Source organism: Primulina huaijiensis, chromosome 9 (genome assembly GCF_012295235.1).
Source record: "Primulina huaijiensis isolate GDHJ02 chromosome 9, ASM1229523v2, whole genome shotgun sequence".
Lineage (NCBI taxonomy): Eukaryota > Viridiplantae > Streptophyta > Magnoliopsida > Lamiales > Gesneriaceae > Primulina > Primulina huaijiensis.
Window position 1 is genome coordinate 22,022,413 of NC_133314.1, and position 18,064 is coordinate 22,040,476.

An 18,064-nucleotide genomic window follows, 5' to 3' on the forward strand; every position below is an offset into this window, starting at 1 on the left:
GAGTTTATAAAAGTATATGTTCAATACCTCTAGATTTTAAACTCTACAAAAGTCAATAAAAGTAATTAAATTTTCAATATTGAATACACATCCCTAAGATCTTTCCATCACCAAATTTGTCCTCGGTTCCTGGTTTTTTTCGAAAAAGAATACTTGTCGATGGAATCTTTAGTAGGTAATATCTAAATCAGGATTTTGAGTATATTTATCAACTCAACACATGACACGTGTGCTGAATAAATAAATAATTGTCACTCATCCAATCATGATGAATTAATGATGAATGATCATGATTTATTACTCAGCACACGTTTTATGTGTTGGGTGAACGAGAACACTACTCATATAAATAGCATTTACCAAGCAATAAATCAGAAGCCTGCAAAACTAATTAAGAACATGATTACAGTTAAACTTTGTCCAACGAAATCATCATGATTAAAAACACATCAGATATTATTTATAAGATATTTATAATCATATTATATTACATGCAAGCAAATTTTTAACTATATTATTATGTGATGTGATTTATGTTATATTTGTCGAATCGTCGCCTGTGTATTGGTTTTCGATCAGTACTGTATACATATCAATTAATTGCCAACACCCGTCATGATATATACGGCGGTAATATAAACTTCTTCCAATAAAAGAGATTCTTGGAGGAATATTCAGATTCAGATAAATGGGACGAGTCAATGCTACATCGAGAATAGATTTTCCAGTTTTTTGATAAGATGATCAGCCGATCATTTCACTTGAAAACAAAAAATATAGAGTTCATTCTACTCACGGTATAACATAGACTCATGATCCATAAATGTGCATGTCATGGAGTACAAATGGTGCTAATATAAACTACTGTCTTCGTAAGCTGTGCAATAATGTAGCATTATTTACATATGAGATTTGTCTGTTTTGGCACACAGAAGATGAACATGTTAGAAAAATATGGGATGTATTCAAGATATCAAATATGAACTTTGCTATACATTTTGTAGGGTTGACCGGCCTCGTGGTATAAAATAGTCGGGCCGATAATTTCTCAACCAACCAAAAAGACGAGTCGATTTGTTCCGCTCGACCTTTTCGACATCTCTAATCGTATATATCAAGATCCACTGAATTTTCAAAATTTTCTTGACCTCACCCGATAAGACAAAACGGAAAACTGGCATTTCCCCTTCCCATCCATTCCATGCATAATATACACTGTGGTCCTTGAACCCGTACTGCCAATATATTATATGTCATTTTCACCCTCGAATTAATTGCTATCGGGAGAGAACTTGTTGAAATGTCCCTTTTGAAGCAATTACTACGTACTGGGGATAGATCCAAGTAATCACTGTTTTACCATCTGCTTGTTCTATTTGCTTCCTTTTTTTTCATTTCTCAAACTCCAAACAAATTCGATTACCTTGAAAGCGATGTTGGCTTCGAGGCAATGGGCAACAATGTGTAGCTTCATTGCGCTGTCTCCATTTCTCTGCCCAGGCCGGGGGAATTTAATTCTGGTCCATAGCTCCAAGGAAGACCTGCCAAAATTATTGTGTTTGCATTCTAAATTTTTTTGGATTTTATATTTTGGTTCCTATTTAGATCTGTGTGTGTGTGTGTGTGTATGCATGAATATTGTACTTATTTGTCTAGGACCCGAGAAATTGATTGAACGAGGGATTGGGGGCAGTAGATGAAAATATCGCAAATAATTTTGTTGGGTAATATAGTATAAAAAAAGTGTAATTAAAACAATCAATAAGAACACAAAAATATACACGATTCACTTAATATAGGCTAAGTTCACGGAGCTATTGTAAATCTTTATTGAAAGAAATATTCTAAGTGTAAAAAAAAATAATCGTGCCTTCACAATCTCAACGTCAAATATAACCGAGAAAATAATTTCTCTAACTCACATAAGAGAACATGTCTAACACTCAAGAAAAATCATTTTCTTTTTGCTCTCACAATCCGGGATGCTTAGAAAGCTTGGATGAGATCATTGAAATGAGAGATGAATACTCTATTTATTTATAGGCGAATTCTATTGTGTGGACCTGGATTAATTTAATGTGCGAACACATGAAATTCTTTAGCCATTAACTTTGAATGCATGCATTCCAAATCAAGCTTCCAACCTAATTTTGATTGTCAATTATTGTTATTTTATTTGAGGCAGTTTTTTTTAAGAAAAATAAATTCAAAAGATCTCTAAAAAAACGTTACATGAATAAATTAAAAAGAAAAGTAGAAATGAAAATGTTGAAACATAAAAATTTATATAAGATCATTTTACAGCTCAAATTTATTTGATACATTCGTGAACAAATATTATATTTTATATTAAAAATAATATTTTTTATTTTAAATATGGATACTCATTTCACGAAAATAAATTGGTGCGATTTTTTTAAAAAAATATTCTAAAACCAATCGCCAGGTGTCTGTGGGGTCACCAACATTTAATTCCACTAACCTTGTATGTGCTGATCATTGCTTAATTATAAACAAGCTCTCTGTACATTTCACTTCCTCTTTGACCTCATCTGTGGATCAACATTATGTTTTGGTAATTCTAAAAAAAATCAAACGCTACGATTCGATCGTCTGCTATCGGAAACGATTATTGCACCGTGACAATGTTATACGACTTACACCGATGAAATAGTGTACAACAAGAACACTAAATTAAGTATGATTATTATGTATTAAAAAAAAAGACAAATTGAGAAGAACAATAGTGTGTGTTGGTTGCAGTCTCCATTAATGGCGGAACAAGATACTAGAGGTTACCTTACTGCGACGTCTGTGTTTCTCTGCAAACTCCGAAAGCGACGTTTCCTGCGATGGGTCACTTTCGCCAATTCCTCATCTTTTGTTATTTCTTCATCATTCATTGCAAGATTCTTTTACAGTACCTTTTTTTAAAATCTAACAAATATTTGAATGATGTAATTTTAATATTGTTATTTTATGTAATTAATAATTAAATATAACAATTATTGGTATTTGAATAATTATTTAAAATTATATAATTAAATATAACAATTATTAGTATTTGAATAATTATTTAAAATTATCGATGTAATATAATAAATATATTTAAAATTTAAATATTATTATAAAAAACTATTATATAAAGACTGTTTATGTCATTTTAATAATGGTCGTTAAGGTAATTATATTTTGTCATTAAATTGAATTTTTTGATTTTGGCTTAATGTAATTATTTATTAGGCAAAAACTTGCGTGAGACGGTTTCACGGGTCGTATTTTGCGAGACGAATCTCTTATTTGGGTCATCCATGAAAAAGTATTACTTTTTATGATAAGAGTATTACTTTTTATTGTAAGTATCGGTAGGGTTAACCCGTCTCATATATAAAAATTCGTGAGACCGTCTCACAAGAGACCTACCTTATTACTAATGCTCACGTATATGTTGTACTTTTTGATCCTTGTTTCTCGATGGATTTTTGAAGTCACGTTTTGTACACTGCTCCTGTCTGCAGCTTTCTTTTTGCTTCCCCATGTCTTAATCCAAAACCGGAGACAGATGTGATGGATCTTAGATCTTTGAGATTTCATCACAAAATTAGATCTTCTTCCTGGAACATAACATAGCATAATTATATTAAAAATTAAATAAAAAAATCTAGATATGAAAATCCTTTTTGCACTTTGATATCAAAATCTAGATAGTCAGTGTATGTGAAATATTTTGATAAGCCAAGATTCTACTTTTCAGTAAATGATTTTGTTCACTAGATAGACACTTTAAGCTACTTTTAAAGCTAACTATGTATCATGGCTGAGATTGTATTAGATCGAAAGATATACTCTCAATTTTGGTTTTATATAAGATAATTAACCGATCTTTTCACTTTGAAATAAAAATATGAGATCCAATAATATTTTTTTATTTTATGGTAAGATGATGAACAATTGCTGGCCTCAAAACGGTTACTTCTACTTTCTATGATTTTACACAAATTATCAAACTGCTTATCATGTCTATTTTACCTTACTTGTAGGTTTCATTATGTTAGTCGAAGTAAATTTTATATGGCAAAAACTTGTGTGAGACGGTCTCACAGGTCGTATTTTGTGAGACGGATTTCTTATTTGGGTCATTAATGAAAAAATATTACTTTTTATGCTAAGAGTATTACTTTTTATTGTCAATATCGATAGGGTTGACCCGTCTCACATATAAAGATTCGTAAAACCGTCTCGTAAGAGACTTACTCATTTTATAATATTTGATTTGCGAACTCGAATTTCACATCAGCATGATCAACCGATTAGCTGTAGATAAATTTTCAGAAGGTTAAAACATCCAGCGCGGGGAGTTCAATTTTTACCGCAGAGTAAAACAAAACAGAGAAACCAAAAACGGTCCAACTCTTGCCAAATAGAGAAGTACTGTTGCGCACGACGACTTTATCCCCATTCACCGCCTCGGTTTAATCCAAAAGGGTTAAAAAGGTAAATTGCAGGCACGCGCTCACTTTATTCTTTCATGCCTTGGCTTTGACCTTCCCTACCCCGGGGGACAAAACAGGGAACACACAAAAAACAAACAATANTTATACCAGTTTATTCTTGGATTCTCAGATCTAGATCATTCACATACAATCTCAATTTCCAGAATTTTTATCGATACGATATCTCCGCACTGCCTTCGAGAAATCTGTGTGTTTTCTATGGCTGTCTGCGTACATGCATATTGGAGATTTGTTTGTTCGATGATCTCGGGAGAATCAATGCAATAGTCCTCGGCGGGTATTGATCCAGCTGATATTCAGTTCTAGGGTTTAGGTGTAGGTGAGTCGTCTCTGCTTTTTTGTTTTTTGTTTTTTTAAAATGTGTTTTTAAATATGCCTCGTGATCTGTGGATGCATGTATCTTCTATTTATTATAATGTACGTTTGCATGTCCTGTGCTTTTTTGAGGAATCATTCGATGTTTTCTGATCGAGTGCGATGTGAGATTCGACGGTGGTGGAATTGTTGATTTTTGAGTTGATGAAGAATATGGCATTAATGATGTGGATGAATGATTGATTCTGTGCTGTTATTTTTGCCTAAATCATTTGTTTTTTTTTTTTGTTTTGCTGTTTGTGATGGAGATTTTGGCATGGCTGAACATTTCTGATCGTGTCGGTTGGGTCGTTGAAAAGGAAGTTTGAGCCGATTTTATTGTAAATTATGTCGGGTGTGAAGTGAAAATTTTGATTGTAAGTACTGGACTGAACACGATCTCGAGCTAGCATCCATGAAACAGTTACAAGACATTGCCAAAGCTTCCGATGTTATGACATTTGAAAATTTTCCTGATACATTGTTAGGTGTGGTGTGGTTGAGAAAGTAATTTGAAGGTTTCTACTAGGAAAAGTGACCGAGAACTTTTTTCCTAAATAAATGAGTCGAAAGTAACGTTAAAACTTGAAAGTGCCTGAAATCGTCTTTTATTGTGCGAATGTTTGTTTTTTTATTGTTATTTGATTATCAAACTTCGTTCTAAATTATCTATGAGTTGATTTATTAATGCTCGTAGCTTTGAGATCTTAATCATCTGCGTTCTTGATCATGTAGATTATCTAGATTGATGGTTCTGCTTGAAACCAAGTATATTGGAGAGTGAGGTTCCATTCATTTCTAATCTGGCTGGAATGTCAGGTTTGTAGATTCTTATCTTTAGTATTCTTTCATACCTAGTAAATAAAATCGCTGATGACACCCTGTGTTCGAATTTTACGATATTAGAGTAAGTTTTTTTCTCCTTGACTTTTTTAATTGATACATTAGGCATTCAAGGCCTAGAGGTGTGCAACGAACCAAGGGAGAGGAAATCTGACTATGAAAATTCTGAAGATGAAAGGAGGAGATCAAAAATTGGGGTTTTAAAGAAAAAGGCGATAAATGCTTCAAATAAGCTCACCCATTCTCTCAAGAAAAGAGGGAAAAGGAAAGTAGATTTTAGAGTGCCTTCCATTTCCATCGAGGATGTGAGGGACTCAAAAGAGGACAGTGAGGTCTTTGACCTCCGTCAAAAGCTTCTTGACAGTGATTTGCTGCCTGTTAGACATGATGACTACCATACTCTGCTGAGGTGAGTTGTTTCACGGCTTGTTTTCTCGTTAAATATCGTTCCCAGTTAATTCCAATATTACAAGCCCTCATCATATGATACGAGATTGTTTGAAGTGAAGGGATCCATTTGTATTGAACAGATTTTTGAAAGCGAGAGACTTCAACATTGCGAAGACCATCCAGATGTGGGAAGAAATGCTTATTTGGAGGAAAGAGTACGGAGCTGACACCATATCAGAGGTAACGTTTCATATGATTAATTAAACTAGGAAAAGGATTCTTAGCAGACTACAGAGTCTCTCCTAATGTACTGTTATTCAATTCCTAGTTGAGTTTCCACGCTTAACTTGGGACTGTACAGTTTTCTACTTATTTGAAACCTGGATTCTTGAACTTCTCTCTTTTCGTCTGGGAGGGGTGGCGGTTAGTGACTCTGTTTTGCCGATGTTATATTCCCTGTTCTCTGATGATTGAATTTCAGGACTTTGAGTTTGAGGAGCTGGAAGAAGTCTTGCACTCTTATCCCCAAGGATATCATGGAGTTGATAGAGAAGGCAGACCTGTTTACATTGAAAGGCTTGGAAAAGCTCATCCAAGTAAATTAATTCGAGTCACTTCGATTGAAAGATATTTAAAATACCATGTTCAGGAGTTTGAGAGAGCTCTACATGAGAAGTTTCCTGCTTGTTCCATAGCTGCAAAGAGACGCATCTGTTCGACCACCACTATCTTGGATGTACAAGGCCTGGTCAGTTGAACCTCCGACTCTTAAACAACTTACCAAGTCAATATTTGAATCTCTCTCTTTAATTTTATGTTTATTCTTCAGTTGTTAATTTATTTAAAATTGATGTCGTTTATCATGGGAGCAAGATTGCTACTCAATGGCCTGAGTGACCACGTTCAGAAATATATTTTAGCGTTACAAGTAGTTCTGGTTAAATTTTTTATTTTAATTTTGTAGTCATTAATGGTTTATGCAGGGGCTTAAAAATTTCACCAAAACAGCCGCTAGTTTATTGGCAGCCATTGCAAAGATCGATAATAGTTACTATCCTGAGGTACTTCAGATATTTTCATATATTTTTTGAACATTTGTAGATCATGACAGTTTTTCAGACTTCACAAGCAATATGCTTGGTTTTTATCGTTTCCATTTATGGGCAGACGCTCCACCACATGTATGTTGTAAATGCTGGACCTGGCTTCAAGAAGGTGCTTTGGCCTGCTGCAGAGAAGTTTTTGGATGCAAAAACTATTTCAAAAATTCATGTAAAGGATGGCCCTTTTTTCTGTTTTCTCCTTCACTGCAACATTATTTAATTGGTCATGTGTGCTCTCTGTTTTGCAGGTTTTGGACCCTAAATCTTTGGGGAAGCTACTGGAAGTTATTGATGCGAGGTTTGCTCGTCTCTTATGTGCACCTCAATTGTGATTTTCTAAGTAAAATTATCATTCAACTGACTGCTGTTTTATCTCAGTCAATTGCCTGACTTTTTGGGTGGGTCATGTAACTGTAATGATGAGGGAGGTTGCCTAAGGTCTAATAAGGGTCCTTGGAATAATCCTGACATAATGAAGGTATACAAGTCGAAGAGGAGGTGATAAATTTTTTGAGTACCTACACAATTTTTGCTTGGTAATCTATCTATTTAACTTTTGTAGCTGGTGCTCAATGCCGAAGAAACTTTTGTGAAGCAGATAACCAAAATAGCTAGCGATCGCCAGCAGAAATTTGATACATATATCCAAATCCTGCCATTGAAGGTAGCATGCAAATGTAGGAATTTGATTTATTATAATTACCATACCTAACTAACTGTTTTGGTGCATTAAATTGTCAGGGAAGATGTAGCAATTCTTATAAGATAGAATCAGCATCTGATGTTAATATTCCTCGCTCTCCCAGACAAAATAGTTCTACTATTTTACAACAGAATCCTGTGGATGAGGAAGTAAGTTTGATTGCATGCAAAACACTGTTGGGGCTTGTCTTAATGAAGGAAACCTTTTGTAGTTGCATGCATGCATGCACATGGTTTACTTTAATAAAGATAATTTTGCAGGCTACAACATTAGAACAAGTCTATTATAGTTGTGAAGATCATTTCAGTCCAGATGATGACATTGAGCATGGGCTTGAAACTGAGTCTGTCCTCACCAATGATCAACAAAATATTGATGCAATACCAAGTATACGAGGTATTTTATACGTTAATTCTCTGCTCTCTGGTACTGTGTACTTTGATCCAAATGTCTGGATAAATTTTTTGTGATCAACTTGTGATTATTCAAATTGCCATTTTTTGCACATGAAAAGCGAACAAATTTTGTAACCGTAGGATCTGGCTTCAAATAAGCAAATCAGTAAAAGAAATCTATGTAATGTGACACAATGGCTTGCGCCATTGCTTAAAATTTTGTTATTTGATTTGTGCCAGGTACTTTGATGATGCAGTGGCTAGATGCCATCCGGGAGAAGCTTATCAAAAGAAGTTTCCGGTATATCATGACATTAATATTGTGCACGACCAAGCTTTTCACTCTTATCCGAAATGCCCCTGCTGAATACTGGAGGGGGCAGAACAATATTTCTCCATCCAACACATTGGAAAGTGAAGCAGAACACACCAACCAATTATCTACCAGTAGCACAGAAGCTGTTATTGAAGAGGACAGGGTCCTTCCATGTCTACAGCGTCTCAAGAAACTGGAAAGTTTATTGGAAGAACTCGTGCATAAGCCCGCCGAAATTCCACTAGAGAAAGAGCTAATGCTTCAGTATTCTCTGAACAGGATAAAGTCTGTGGAGGCTGACCTGGAGAAAACAAAGAGGGTAATTAATCCATTGATTTTGCTTTACTTTTTCAAGAATAAGCGGCTTATATTTATACTTCTGTTTGTTCCAGGATATAAATGCTACAGTGCTGAAGCAAGTCGAAATTGCCGAATCAATGGAAAATATCCGTGATTCCAAATTTCATGTAAGCCGTTCTTTTGCTATTAAAGCTAACGGATTATATTGTACCTTCTCGCCATTTGTCTGCTATCAAGCCGGTCAAGTGCAATCATTGAACTTGTATACTTCCCATTGCAGCTAAATTTTATGGCTTTCATTTTGCAGCGAAGACGCTTGTTTTGTTAAGCCGTCGGTGGTTAAAATCCGAGCAACTCCGCAAGCCAGATGGGTAGCTCATGGTTCAGAAAATCTAATTAACTTTTTTTTTTAAAATCCGTTAAATTAGAGTTAGATTCATCACTTGTCCATTACCGAGGGATAATAGTGATTAGCAGGTGCCATGCATCTTGATAGTTATGCCAAAATGTAAATAAAGTATCGTGAGAGCAGAGGACAGGAGCATGGAGAGCTTATGACTGATTAGATCTCATCGAGTATGATTTTATGTCGCTCGAGTTTCAAATTTAAATCGGCAAGGCTTCAATTTGGTGGTTGATTTCATATTATAAGAGACTATTTGAGTTCAGCTTCCTCACCTTTTTGAGCTTTTAAACATTTTTATAGCTTATAATCTGTGAAGCAATTGTACCGGAACAAGCCAGTATTGGTATACTGGGTAGTGAACAAAGAGACTGTTTGAAATCAAATAATCTAATCTAACATACATATAAATATATGACTTCTAATTGTGAATTTTCTAATATACCCTTGTTCATTTAATTTAGCAAATTAAATCAATAGTTTTTTATGGTTTATTTTGTAATTTGATGTATATCTTAAATGCCTTTAAATATTAATGTGAATTCTAACATACATATAAATATATGACTTCTAATTGTGANCTTTTGTCAATATTTTTCTGAAATTATTTTTTACTTGTGATTTTGCTACTTGTACCTCTCATTGCGGAGGTAAAAAACCTTGTACCATGTATGGATATATAACTCGCTTTACATTACATACATAAAAAACAATTTTTTCTCTTTTTTACCTATTAATTAATTTATCATTATATATGATGAATTTATATATATAAAAACTATTTCTCACATTTCAAAATAACAAAATTGTTATTTAATATTACTCACTTATTAAATTTACTAAGTTATATTAACCAATTCATGGTGCATTATTACTATGATTGTAATTTAATGGAACATAGGTGATGGCATAGGGTGGTCATCCTAATAATTAATATTTGTGTTTAAATTATTATTAATAATTAAAATTACTGTGTTCGATGAAATTATTTGATCAGTGAGAATAAATTTGATTTAGAGAAATGATTTCTAGAATGTAAAATAACATCCATATCATATTTGTTAAGTGCAATAATTGTTTATGCAAGGTAGAACAATCGAAATGTGACATTTGAGTTGTTTTACGATTTTAAAATATTTTAGTTAACGTTACATTGTTACCCCGGTTATAACTTTTGGTAAAGCGGCATATTTTTTGTAGCTTAATTGTTTTTTGTAATATTCGACAGTATTCAAAATATTTTTTTCTATATATTACTTTTTAATGATTATATATATTTTGTGTGTGATATAAATATATTCTAAATTATTTTTAGAATTATGTGAATATATGTATTTTTTTTATATTTTTATGATGTTATGACTTAAATTTTTTAAAAACATTTAGTAACATTTGAAATATTAATATTTGCATCTAAAAATTACGATGTGTCCAATTAGTTTTTTTTAAAAGGAAAAAATATCGTTATATTTTGGACTTTTTCGATTATGAATTATTTTGAATTTTTTTTGCCTCTTTAATAAAATATATATCTACATCCCTTATCTCGAGAGAGTTTTTTTCTAATATATTATCTGCTCTTGAATTTTCTTGTATTTTCTCATAATTTTTATTTCAAGTAATTATATCAATAATTTTAAAATTAATATATACATCATATCTATTTTAATCACTCCATTTTTTTCCAATTGTTTTTAGACCCAAATGGTGAACGACTCAAATAAACAAAACAGTAAGATCATAGTAAAAAACACACAAGCATCAAAGAGATTAATCAAAATCAAATCTGACGATGAAAAGAAACATAAAAATTAAATATGATGTTATGATTGCTGAATTTAATCGAAGAAAAATAAACTGTGAAATAATATCTGTTATTGAATAATTTGTGAAAAATTATGTTTCTACGTTCATTTGCAAATTTAGAATCAATATTCATAACGTACTTAAGTTCGTTACCCACGTGCAACGCACGTGTTTTGCTACTAGTAAGTAATAAATGGATGTCTATTGGGCCTAATGCTCTCCGCTTCTAATAGCTAAATTAAACGTGTATGTTTTCTCATTTATTTATAGGGAGTTCTTATGTCAAATAAATATATGAAAATATTAAATAAAAATTCAGCATCTTTAATAGCAATGTTGGAGGGACACGGGCAATGGAAGACAACATATCAGATATCTCTGAATCATGTTATCGAACACAATTGATACGTAATCAGAGGTGACGCAATTCACGGTTATTCAATTCGTGGAAATATCCATGCAATAAAATTTGGAATTGTGGCAAAATCCAAAATGTAATAAATTTAACTTCAAAGTTAAATTTAACTTCAAAATCAACTGCAAAGTCTCAATTTTATCTTCTTCTTGCACTGTAAGTAGGAAAGAAGGTGGTGTAAAAAGAAGCGTGATGAACGATTCAAGATCGTTGGTGCCATTAAAATATGTTTGAAGGGTAGTTTTTATTCTGCATTAGACAATGTTCACAACCATAAAAGTGGAGGATGATAATTAGATAGAACTTGTCCATGGCTTGAGGAATAACAATCGGAAAGTATGGAAATATCTTCAAAAACTTTTTTGAGTTTTATAAGTGAAAAAAACTAAAAAATATTTATTTGGATAAGATTTGTGTAGAACGTTTATGAAAAATATTTTTTTCAAAAAATTGTTCACCAAATATGATTTTTAAAGAACAATTGAGATATGTTTATCAACCACGGCAATAAGCGTCAGGATTCAATCATAGCATTAAGCATCAGGGTTAACTAACAGACTCACAGTAAAGACATGCAGTAGTTACCTTGCTAACAAGTTTTGCTCCAAACCACACAGAATCTGCACCATGAGAAAGAGGGAAAACTCGAATTCCACGGGACATTGAAGTTGGTAGAAGTCCAGACAGTTCTTTTTGTGATCTTTCTGGAAAAAACAACAGATGGAATCAGCAATTCGAAGCAATACTAAATGCATCAGATCAGAACTTTCATGTACTCATTTTCATCAAAATGAAATAAGGAGTTTAAGATAAAAGTATCACATATTATTCTATTTTATATTTGGAGTATTTTTCTCTCGTCTTGGAGATATTTCGATTCCACTGAATGATGATGATATATCTTCAATCTGCTTAATTCTTAACAAATTAGTATTCGCAATTTTTGGATGTTGTTTTAGTTATATAATAAATTCATGATTAATAAAAATAACTTTTACTTCGTAAATAAGATAGAATTATGGAATTAGTTATTTCCTGTATTAGGATGAAATATTAGTTATTGAATTATCAACAAATGATAATATCAATTTTCTTAAAAATGCAAAAAGTCATATAATCTAAAATGAAACTGAAATATGATAATAAAAAAATAATCACAATTTAACATAGAGTGACTCACAAATTGGAAAATTTTCTAAACATGACGCACAACCGGTCGAGTGTGTTCACTCGCGTCGATGAACTTGTGGATAATGATTGACGGATAGACTTGAATTCTCTTTCTACCTCTTCTAGAAACATTCCGCTAACACATAATCAGAAAATTCGGCTGTGTATTGATTTCCATCGGTTTTATGGGCAATTGGACTTCCGATCAATTAATTTTGCACGCTAAGCTTGGCGGAGCTTCGTAAGTGTGTTCCCCATTCTACGCCTTTCATGTTAATTAGGCGAATTTGGGGTTTTCTACTTATTTTGTTTCCGGGTAAATTTTGCTGTTACGAATGGTGGAAAATGCTCTTATTTTACTGCGATCATCAATGAAGTATGAAATGACGTTTTTTGGTCTGAATTTATGTAACTCCAATTTGGTTGGTCAGATTTGTGGAGATGCTTGATTCTCAAGTTTTTGAAAAGCATTATGTTATAATTTTGTTCCTGTGTGAAAACTTCCTCATAGATTGTCCTAATTGATGGATGTCCTCTTGAAATTAGACTGAACAAAAAGCTGCTAAGTTTGTAGTCTCTCGTGTATGCTTTTCAGATGGATTTTCTCTGGTGTATGTGTAATGTGTACATCCTCATTGCTTGTGTTTGTAGATTGGTGTTAATTTAACATGGATAACTAAACAATTGCCAAGTTCATTGTTTTCTCAAGTATGCTAGCGTAAACCTCCTGGTTGTTATCTTGTTGTTGTGACAAAGAGCATACGGTTGTTATTACTGAACCTGATTTTATTTTTCAGATATATTATTCTGTAGTTAATGTCACATCACCAAGACAACAACTCGGAAGGCATGGAAGAAGAGTATCAAATGGAGGATGTAGATGATGAGCTGGATGACGAGTTCTGTGGAAGAGATGGTGGCTCTGATTCTGATGTCGATGAATATGATTCTATGGTTTGTTTAAATATGACGCACGCGGATTTAATTCTTGGTCATTTTGATCTCTAAGTTAACTTTTTTCTAGATCTGATTCTTGTGAGTTTGCTATTAATCATGGCAGCCAACTACTCTCTGGTTTCCAAGTTTTATGAACACTTGCTACACTCTTTCTCTCTCACATGTGCATACATTTCATGCAGGATGATGGAATGCAAGATACCACTGCTGTTGAAGCTAGGAAAGGCAGAGATATACAAGGAATTCCCTGGGAAAGGCTCAGCATAACAAGAGAGAAGTATAGGCAGACTAGATTAGAACAGTATAAGAACTATGAAAACATTCCTCAATCTGGGGAGGGATCAGAAAAGGTGGATGTTTTCTGTTCTATCAGTTTTTCACCCTCAGTATGTTTTACCCTGGGGAAGGCTCAGCATGATTTAGAGGCGGACTAGATTAGAACAGACTGAACAGTATAAGAATGATTGATTTTGTTGCTATTTTCCATTTGATATTAACTCGGTGGCTCTTTTTGTTGTTGTAATTAGGAATGCAAGACCACTGAGAAAGGAGAATCATATTATGAATTCAGACGAAATTCGAGATCCGTGAAATCCACAATTTTACATTTTCAGGTCATTGGACTAGCTTTTATGAGCATAATTACTTCATTATTTTACAATGCCATTTTCGTGCAGAATAATGTTTTCTAAGGGGAGGAATTATGAATATCATGGTTTATATGCATGTGATAGATCTTATTTTGTTCCTTTATCGTTCTTGTGTTTAGTGATGTCACAAGAGCTAGAACTCTGTTCCTGATTTGATTGTAATAAGGACTTTCTTAGTATGACTTGTTGGTTAGTTACTTCTATATTTAGAGTTAACATTGCGACATATAAACAACTAGTGGGCAGGAAAGCTGGGAGCTTATTTTTTATTCTCTCTTGATTGTTTTTTCCTGCTGTTATTTTCTACTTTTAGTCACTAATTTTCAGACAGTTTCTTCTTCGGAATTTGACGACTGACATGTTGATTTTAACATAGTTGAGAAATCTGGTATGGGCTACATCAAAGCATGATGTATATCTCATGTCACATTTTTCGGTGATGCATTGGTCGTCATTAACATGCTCCAAGTCTGAAGTTCTTAATGTTTCAGGACATGTAGCGCCGTGTGAGGTTAGTGGTTTTGGTGGGAGGTTTTGTTATGTAAATTTCTGATTTTTCCCTTTATTTTACTCTCAACTATGTTTCAAGGCATATGATCTTCATTTACCCACTGCAGAAACATCCTGGAAACTTGGTAGAAGGATTTAGTCAGACCCAGGTCAGCACACTAGCCGTGAAAGATAAGCTGCTTGTTGCAGGAGGATTTCAGGGAGAACTTATCTGCAAGGTATCATTGTTATTTTTTCTCTAAAAGTCCACTAATGGAAGGGCAACAAAATTCATGTTCTTTGACTTTTTCAATATTTATAGTGATGTTTTGAGTGGTCTTAATACTTTGGCTTACCTGTGTGGTTTTAAAATTCATTTGGAGTAAGTTGTCTTTTTATTCAGTTCAACTGACCTTGCTTTCCAATCTATGTTCATGCTTTAATTTGTAAGCTGGTTGTAACGAATAAGTTTAAATGTTTTTTTATCAATCGAGTTGGATAGGCCTATGTGAATCTCTTTTTAGTTGTATGGATGGAATTTGCTTCCATGTTATTCCTCTGGTAACCTTGGTTTAGCCACAAAATTGGAAAAATCAAATTGATCATTGATAGCCTAACAAGGAGCAGCCCATGTACAAAAATAATTCTATACCTGAGGCTGTTTATATATTGTAGTTTGCCGAGTTGTCTTTTGTTAAGCAATCTTGTTCCACTTTTCATGGCAGTATGTGGATAGACCTGGGATTTCTTATTGTGCACGGACTACTTATGATGATAATGCCATCACTAATGCGGTTGAGATATGCACATCTAGCAGGTATTGCTTGTTATTTATAGATATTGTGATAATAAAATTATTATTATAATTTTTTTCTCGGTCCTGAAACCTACTCTTTTTTTTCAGTGGTGCTGTGCATTTTATAGCTTCTAATAATGATTGTGGAGTTAGAGATTTTGATATGGAAACATTCCAACTGTCTAAACGTTTTTGTTTTCCCTGGCCAGTTAATGTAAGTCTCCCTCCTTCCTTTGTGTGTGCAAAATTGCACAAGTTTGATCTATTTTAGGGATGAAAACTCATGACTTTTTGTGTGTATCTGGATTCATAATTTACGTAAAGACACCCATATGTACAGGTACAATTGTAAGTATTCTGGAGAGTATGTGTTCGGTTGGCCTTTTGGTTTGGAGCGCCATTACCACGAGTATCAATAATTTGACTAATGTTGTTAGTATCTGTTCGTGAACTTGATATACTGAAATGCTGGAGTGCCTGTATGAAGGAAGAAAATATCTCAGGGAGAATGATTTTAATGAACTAGTTGAAGTATTAACAGGAGAAACTAGAAATAAATTATAGCGGAAGTGGCATAAGTTGCATGTTTTTTCTGAAAACAGCGAAAATCTCCCTTATGGTTCCCTTAAGTGTGCCTACTGATTACATTCAATTCATGTGCTTCTTTTTATCCGAATCAGGTAGAAAATTCAGGATGCCGAGAAAGTTCAACTTTCAAATTCTGCAATTTTGTTGAAAAAAATAATAGTTTGTTTCTCGGGAGAGTATTGCATTTGGGGTTAGGGATTGTACTGCGATCAAGTGATTGTGCATCAACTTGGTTTTGTACTCTGACCATGTTCACTGGATATTTTTTCTGTAAATTCTGGCAGCATACTTCTCTTAGTCCTGATGGTAAGCTTCTAGTAATTGTTGGAGATGATCCAGTTGGTATATTGGTGGATTCTAGGAGTGGCAAGGTATATCATATTTTTCATGCATAATGTGAGGACTTGAAGAACTTCTTATCAAGCCTAAGTGATGCTAAGTTTTAATTTGTCTTGTTAGGCAATTGCGTCTCTGCATGGTCACTTGGACCACTCTTTTGCGTCAGCGTGGCACCCTAACGGCTTAACCTTCTCCACTGGAAACCAGGACAAAACCTGTCGAATTTGGGATGTCAGAAATCTTGCCAATTCAGTCAATGTCTTGAAGGGTAATCTTGGAGCCATTCGCTCCATCCGCTACGCATCTGATGGAAGATTCATGGCCATGGCAGAACCTGCGGATTTTGTCCATGTTTTTGATGTTGATGGTGGGTACGAGAAGGAGCAGGAAATTGATTTCTTTGGTGAGATATCCGGCATTTCATTCAGTCCCGATACGGAGTCCCTATTTATTGGTGTATGGGATCGGACTTATGGTAGCCTCCTTGAGTTTAGCAGATGCCGTGAGTATTCGTATCTTGACAGTATTCTGTAGTTCTCGTAGTCTATGGTGTAAGTGCACGGACATGCCTTGTAATTGGTCTTTTGGTTTCATTTCTCCTTGGGGTGTTAATAAGGTGTTAGGAGGAAGTGGTGTACAGTAGAAGGGTCGAATATCTTTTCACTCATTTGTACTCTTGAAGTTTGAGATCTGAGTTATCTAGGCATTTGACTGACATAATTTGGTTTGGGTTTTACATTCACGTTGATCTTGGAACCTGGCTTTATATTATAGCAAATATAGAATTTATATAAACTCATTTTCATTTGTGTTTTTAGTCATGCAGATACTCTTTCTTTTATTAGAATTAGGTTGAAAAGACTCGCGTAACGATGGTAACAGATGCATGGTTTTTGCAGTTGTCTTTTATTGAATGAAAATATATCTTAATCTTTTGTATATTTCTTTAAAAGATGTATGTTTCAGCGGTTAGCCATTATTTTGTTTCGTATAGCAATATTAGTCGTGATATGCGTTCAATCAATCAGAATGAATTAACAATTTTTACTCAACTTCGAAGTAGCCCTTGTCCAATACTTTAGAGTAAACTCTTAGAGCGTAATTGAATTCATTCGACATGTGACCGCCCAGATTCATTCCTACTTAGCAGCAGTTAGTTTGAAAAACTGGGTACTGTTCTAGTAACCTACCACTAGAATTTGAGTTATATTGGGAACCGATGATGGCACTTTTCAAGTTAATCTCCAACTCCTTGAGTTATGCGTCCCGTGGAAAGAAATGGACCCTTCCACGTTCCTGACGATAAATGGGCAGTGTCAGTGAGAGAATGTTGGGCAAAAATCAAGTAAATCGATGTAATGTTGTGAAAAATGATCGAAGTTTTTTTTCTAGTAAAAAATATTTCTTTCTTTTATCCAACAGAAATTCTGAACTCGAGTTTTACAAAAGAACTTGCAAATAAAGGGCAAAAATCCCTAAATTCTTGGGATTCCATATGATAATAAACATGAGATGTCGATGAGTGAGCAACTT

The 18,064-nt window shown here is 33.8% G+C and overlaps 2 protein-coding genes across 6 annotated transcripts; both read left to right on the top strand.

Moving 5' to 3' along the window:
- Positions 1–4,599: 4,599 nt before the first annotated feature.
- LOC140984778 (phosphatidylinositol/phosphatidylcholine transfer protein SFH13-like) lies at positions 4,600–9,326 on the top strand. 2 transcript variants are annotated; one of them, XM_073452392.1, is made up of 14 exons: positions 4,600–4,833; positions 5,604–5,687; positions 5,817–6,120; positions 6,242–6,341; positions 6,583–6,849; positions 7,085–7,162; positions 7,269–7,373; positions 7,453–7,502; positions 7,583–7,682; positions 7,767–7,868; positions 7,946–8,056; positions 8,168–8,303; positions 8,543–8,937; positions 9,011–9,326. In XM_073452392.1, the coding sequence occupies exons 2-14, from the start codon at positions 5,681–5,683 to the stop codon at positions 9,200–9,202; spliced, it is 1,947 nt and encodes a 648-aa protein (XP_073308493.1). In that variant the 5' UTR covers positions 4,600–4,833; positions 5,604–5,680; the 3' UTR covers positions 9,203–9,326. The 2 variants fall into 2 exon arrangements, with proteins under 2 accessions (XP_073308493.1, XP_073308494.1); XM_073452393.1 differs by having other exon boundaries at positions 7,803–7,868.
- A 3,417-nt stretch (positions 9,327–12,743) lies between these two features.
- On the top strand, positions 12,744–17,348 carry LOC140984547 (uncharacterized WD repeat-containing protein C2A9.03-like). 4 transcript variants are annotated; one of them, XM_073452051.1, is made up of 10 exons: positions 12,744–12,953; positions 13,510–13,666; positions 13,852–14,019; positions 14,197–14,283; positions 14,696–14,830; positions 14,937–15,047; positions 15,534–15,625; positions 15,713–15,818; positions 16,477–16,563; positions 16,652–17,348. In XM_073452051.1, the coding sequence occupies exons 2-10, from the start codon at positions 13,529–13,531 to the stop codon at positions 17,063–17,065; spliced, it is 1,338 nt and encodes a 445-aa protein (XP_073308152.1). In that variant the 5' UTR covers positions 12,744–12,953; positions 13,510–13,528; the 3' UTR covers positions 17,066–17,348. The 4 variants fall into 4 exon arrangements, with proteins under 4 accessions (XP_073308152.1, XP_073308155.1, XP_073308151.1 ...); XM_073452054.1 differs by having other exon boundaries at positions 12,756–12,953; positions 13,526–13,666; XM_073452050.1 differs by lacking the exon at positions 12,744–12,953 and adding an exon at positions 13,282–13,329 and having other exon boundaries at positions 13,526–13,666.
- The last annotated feature ends 716 nt before the right edge of the window (positions 17,349–18,064 follow it).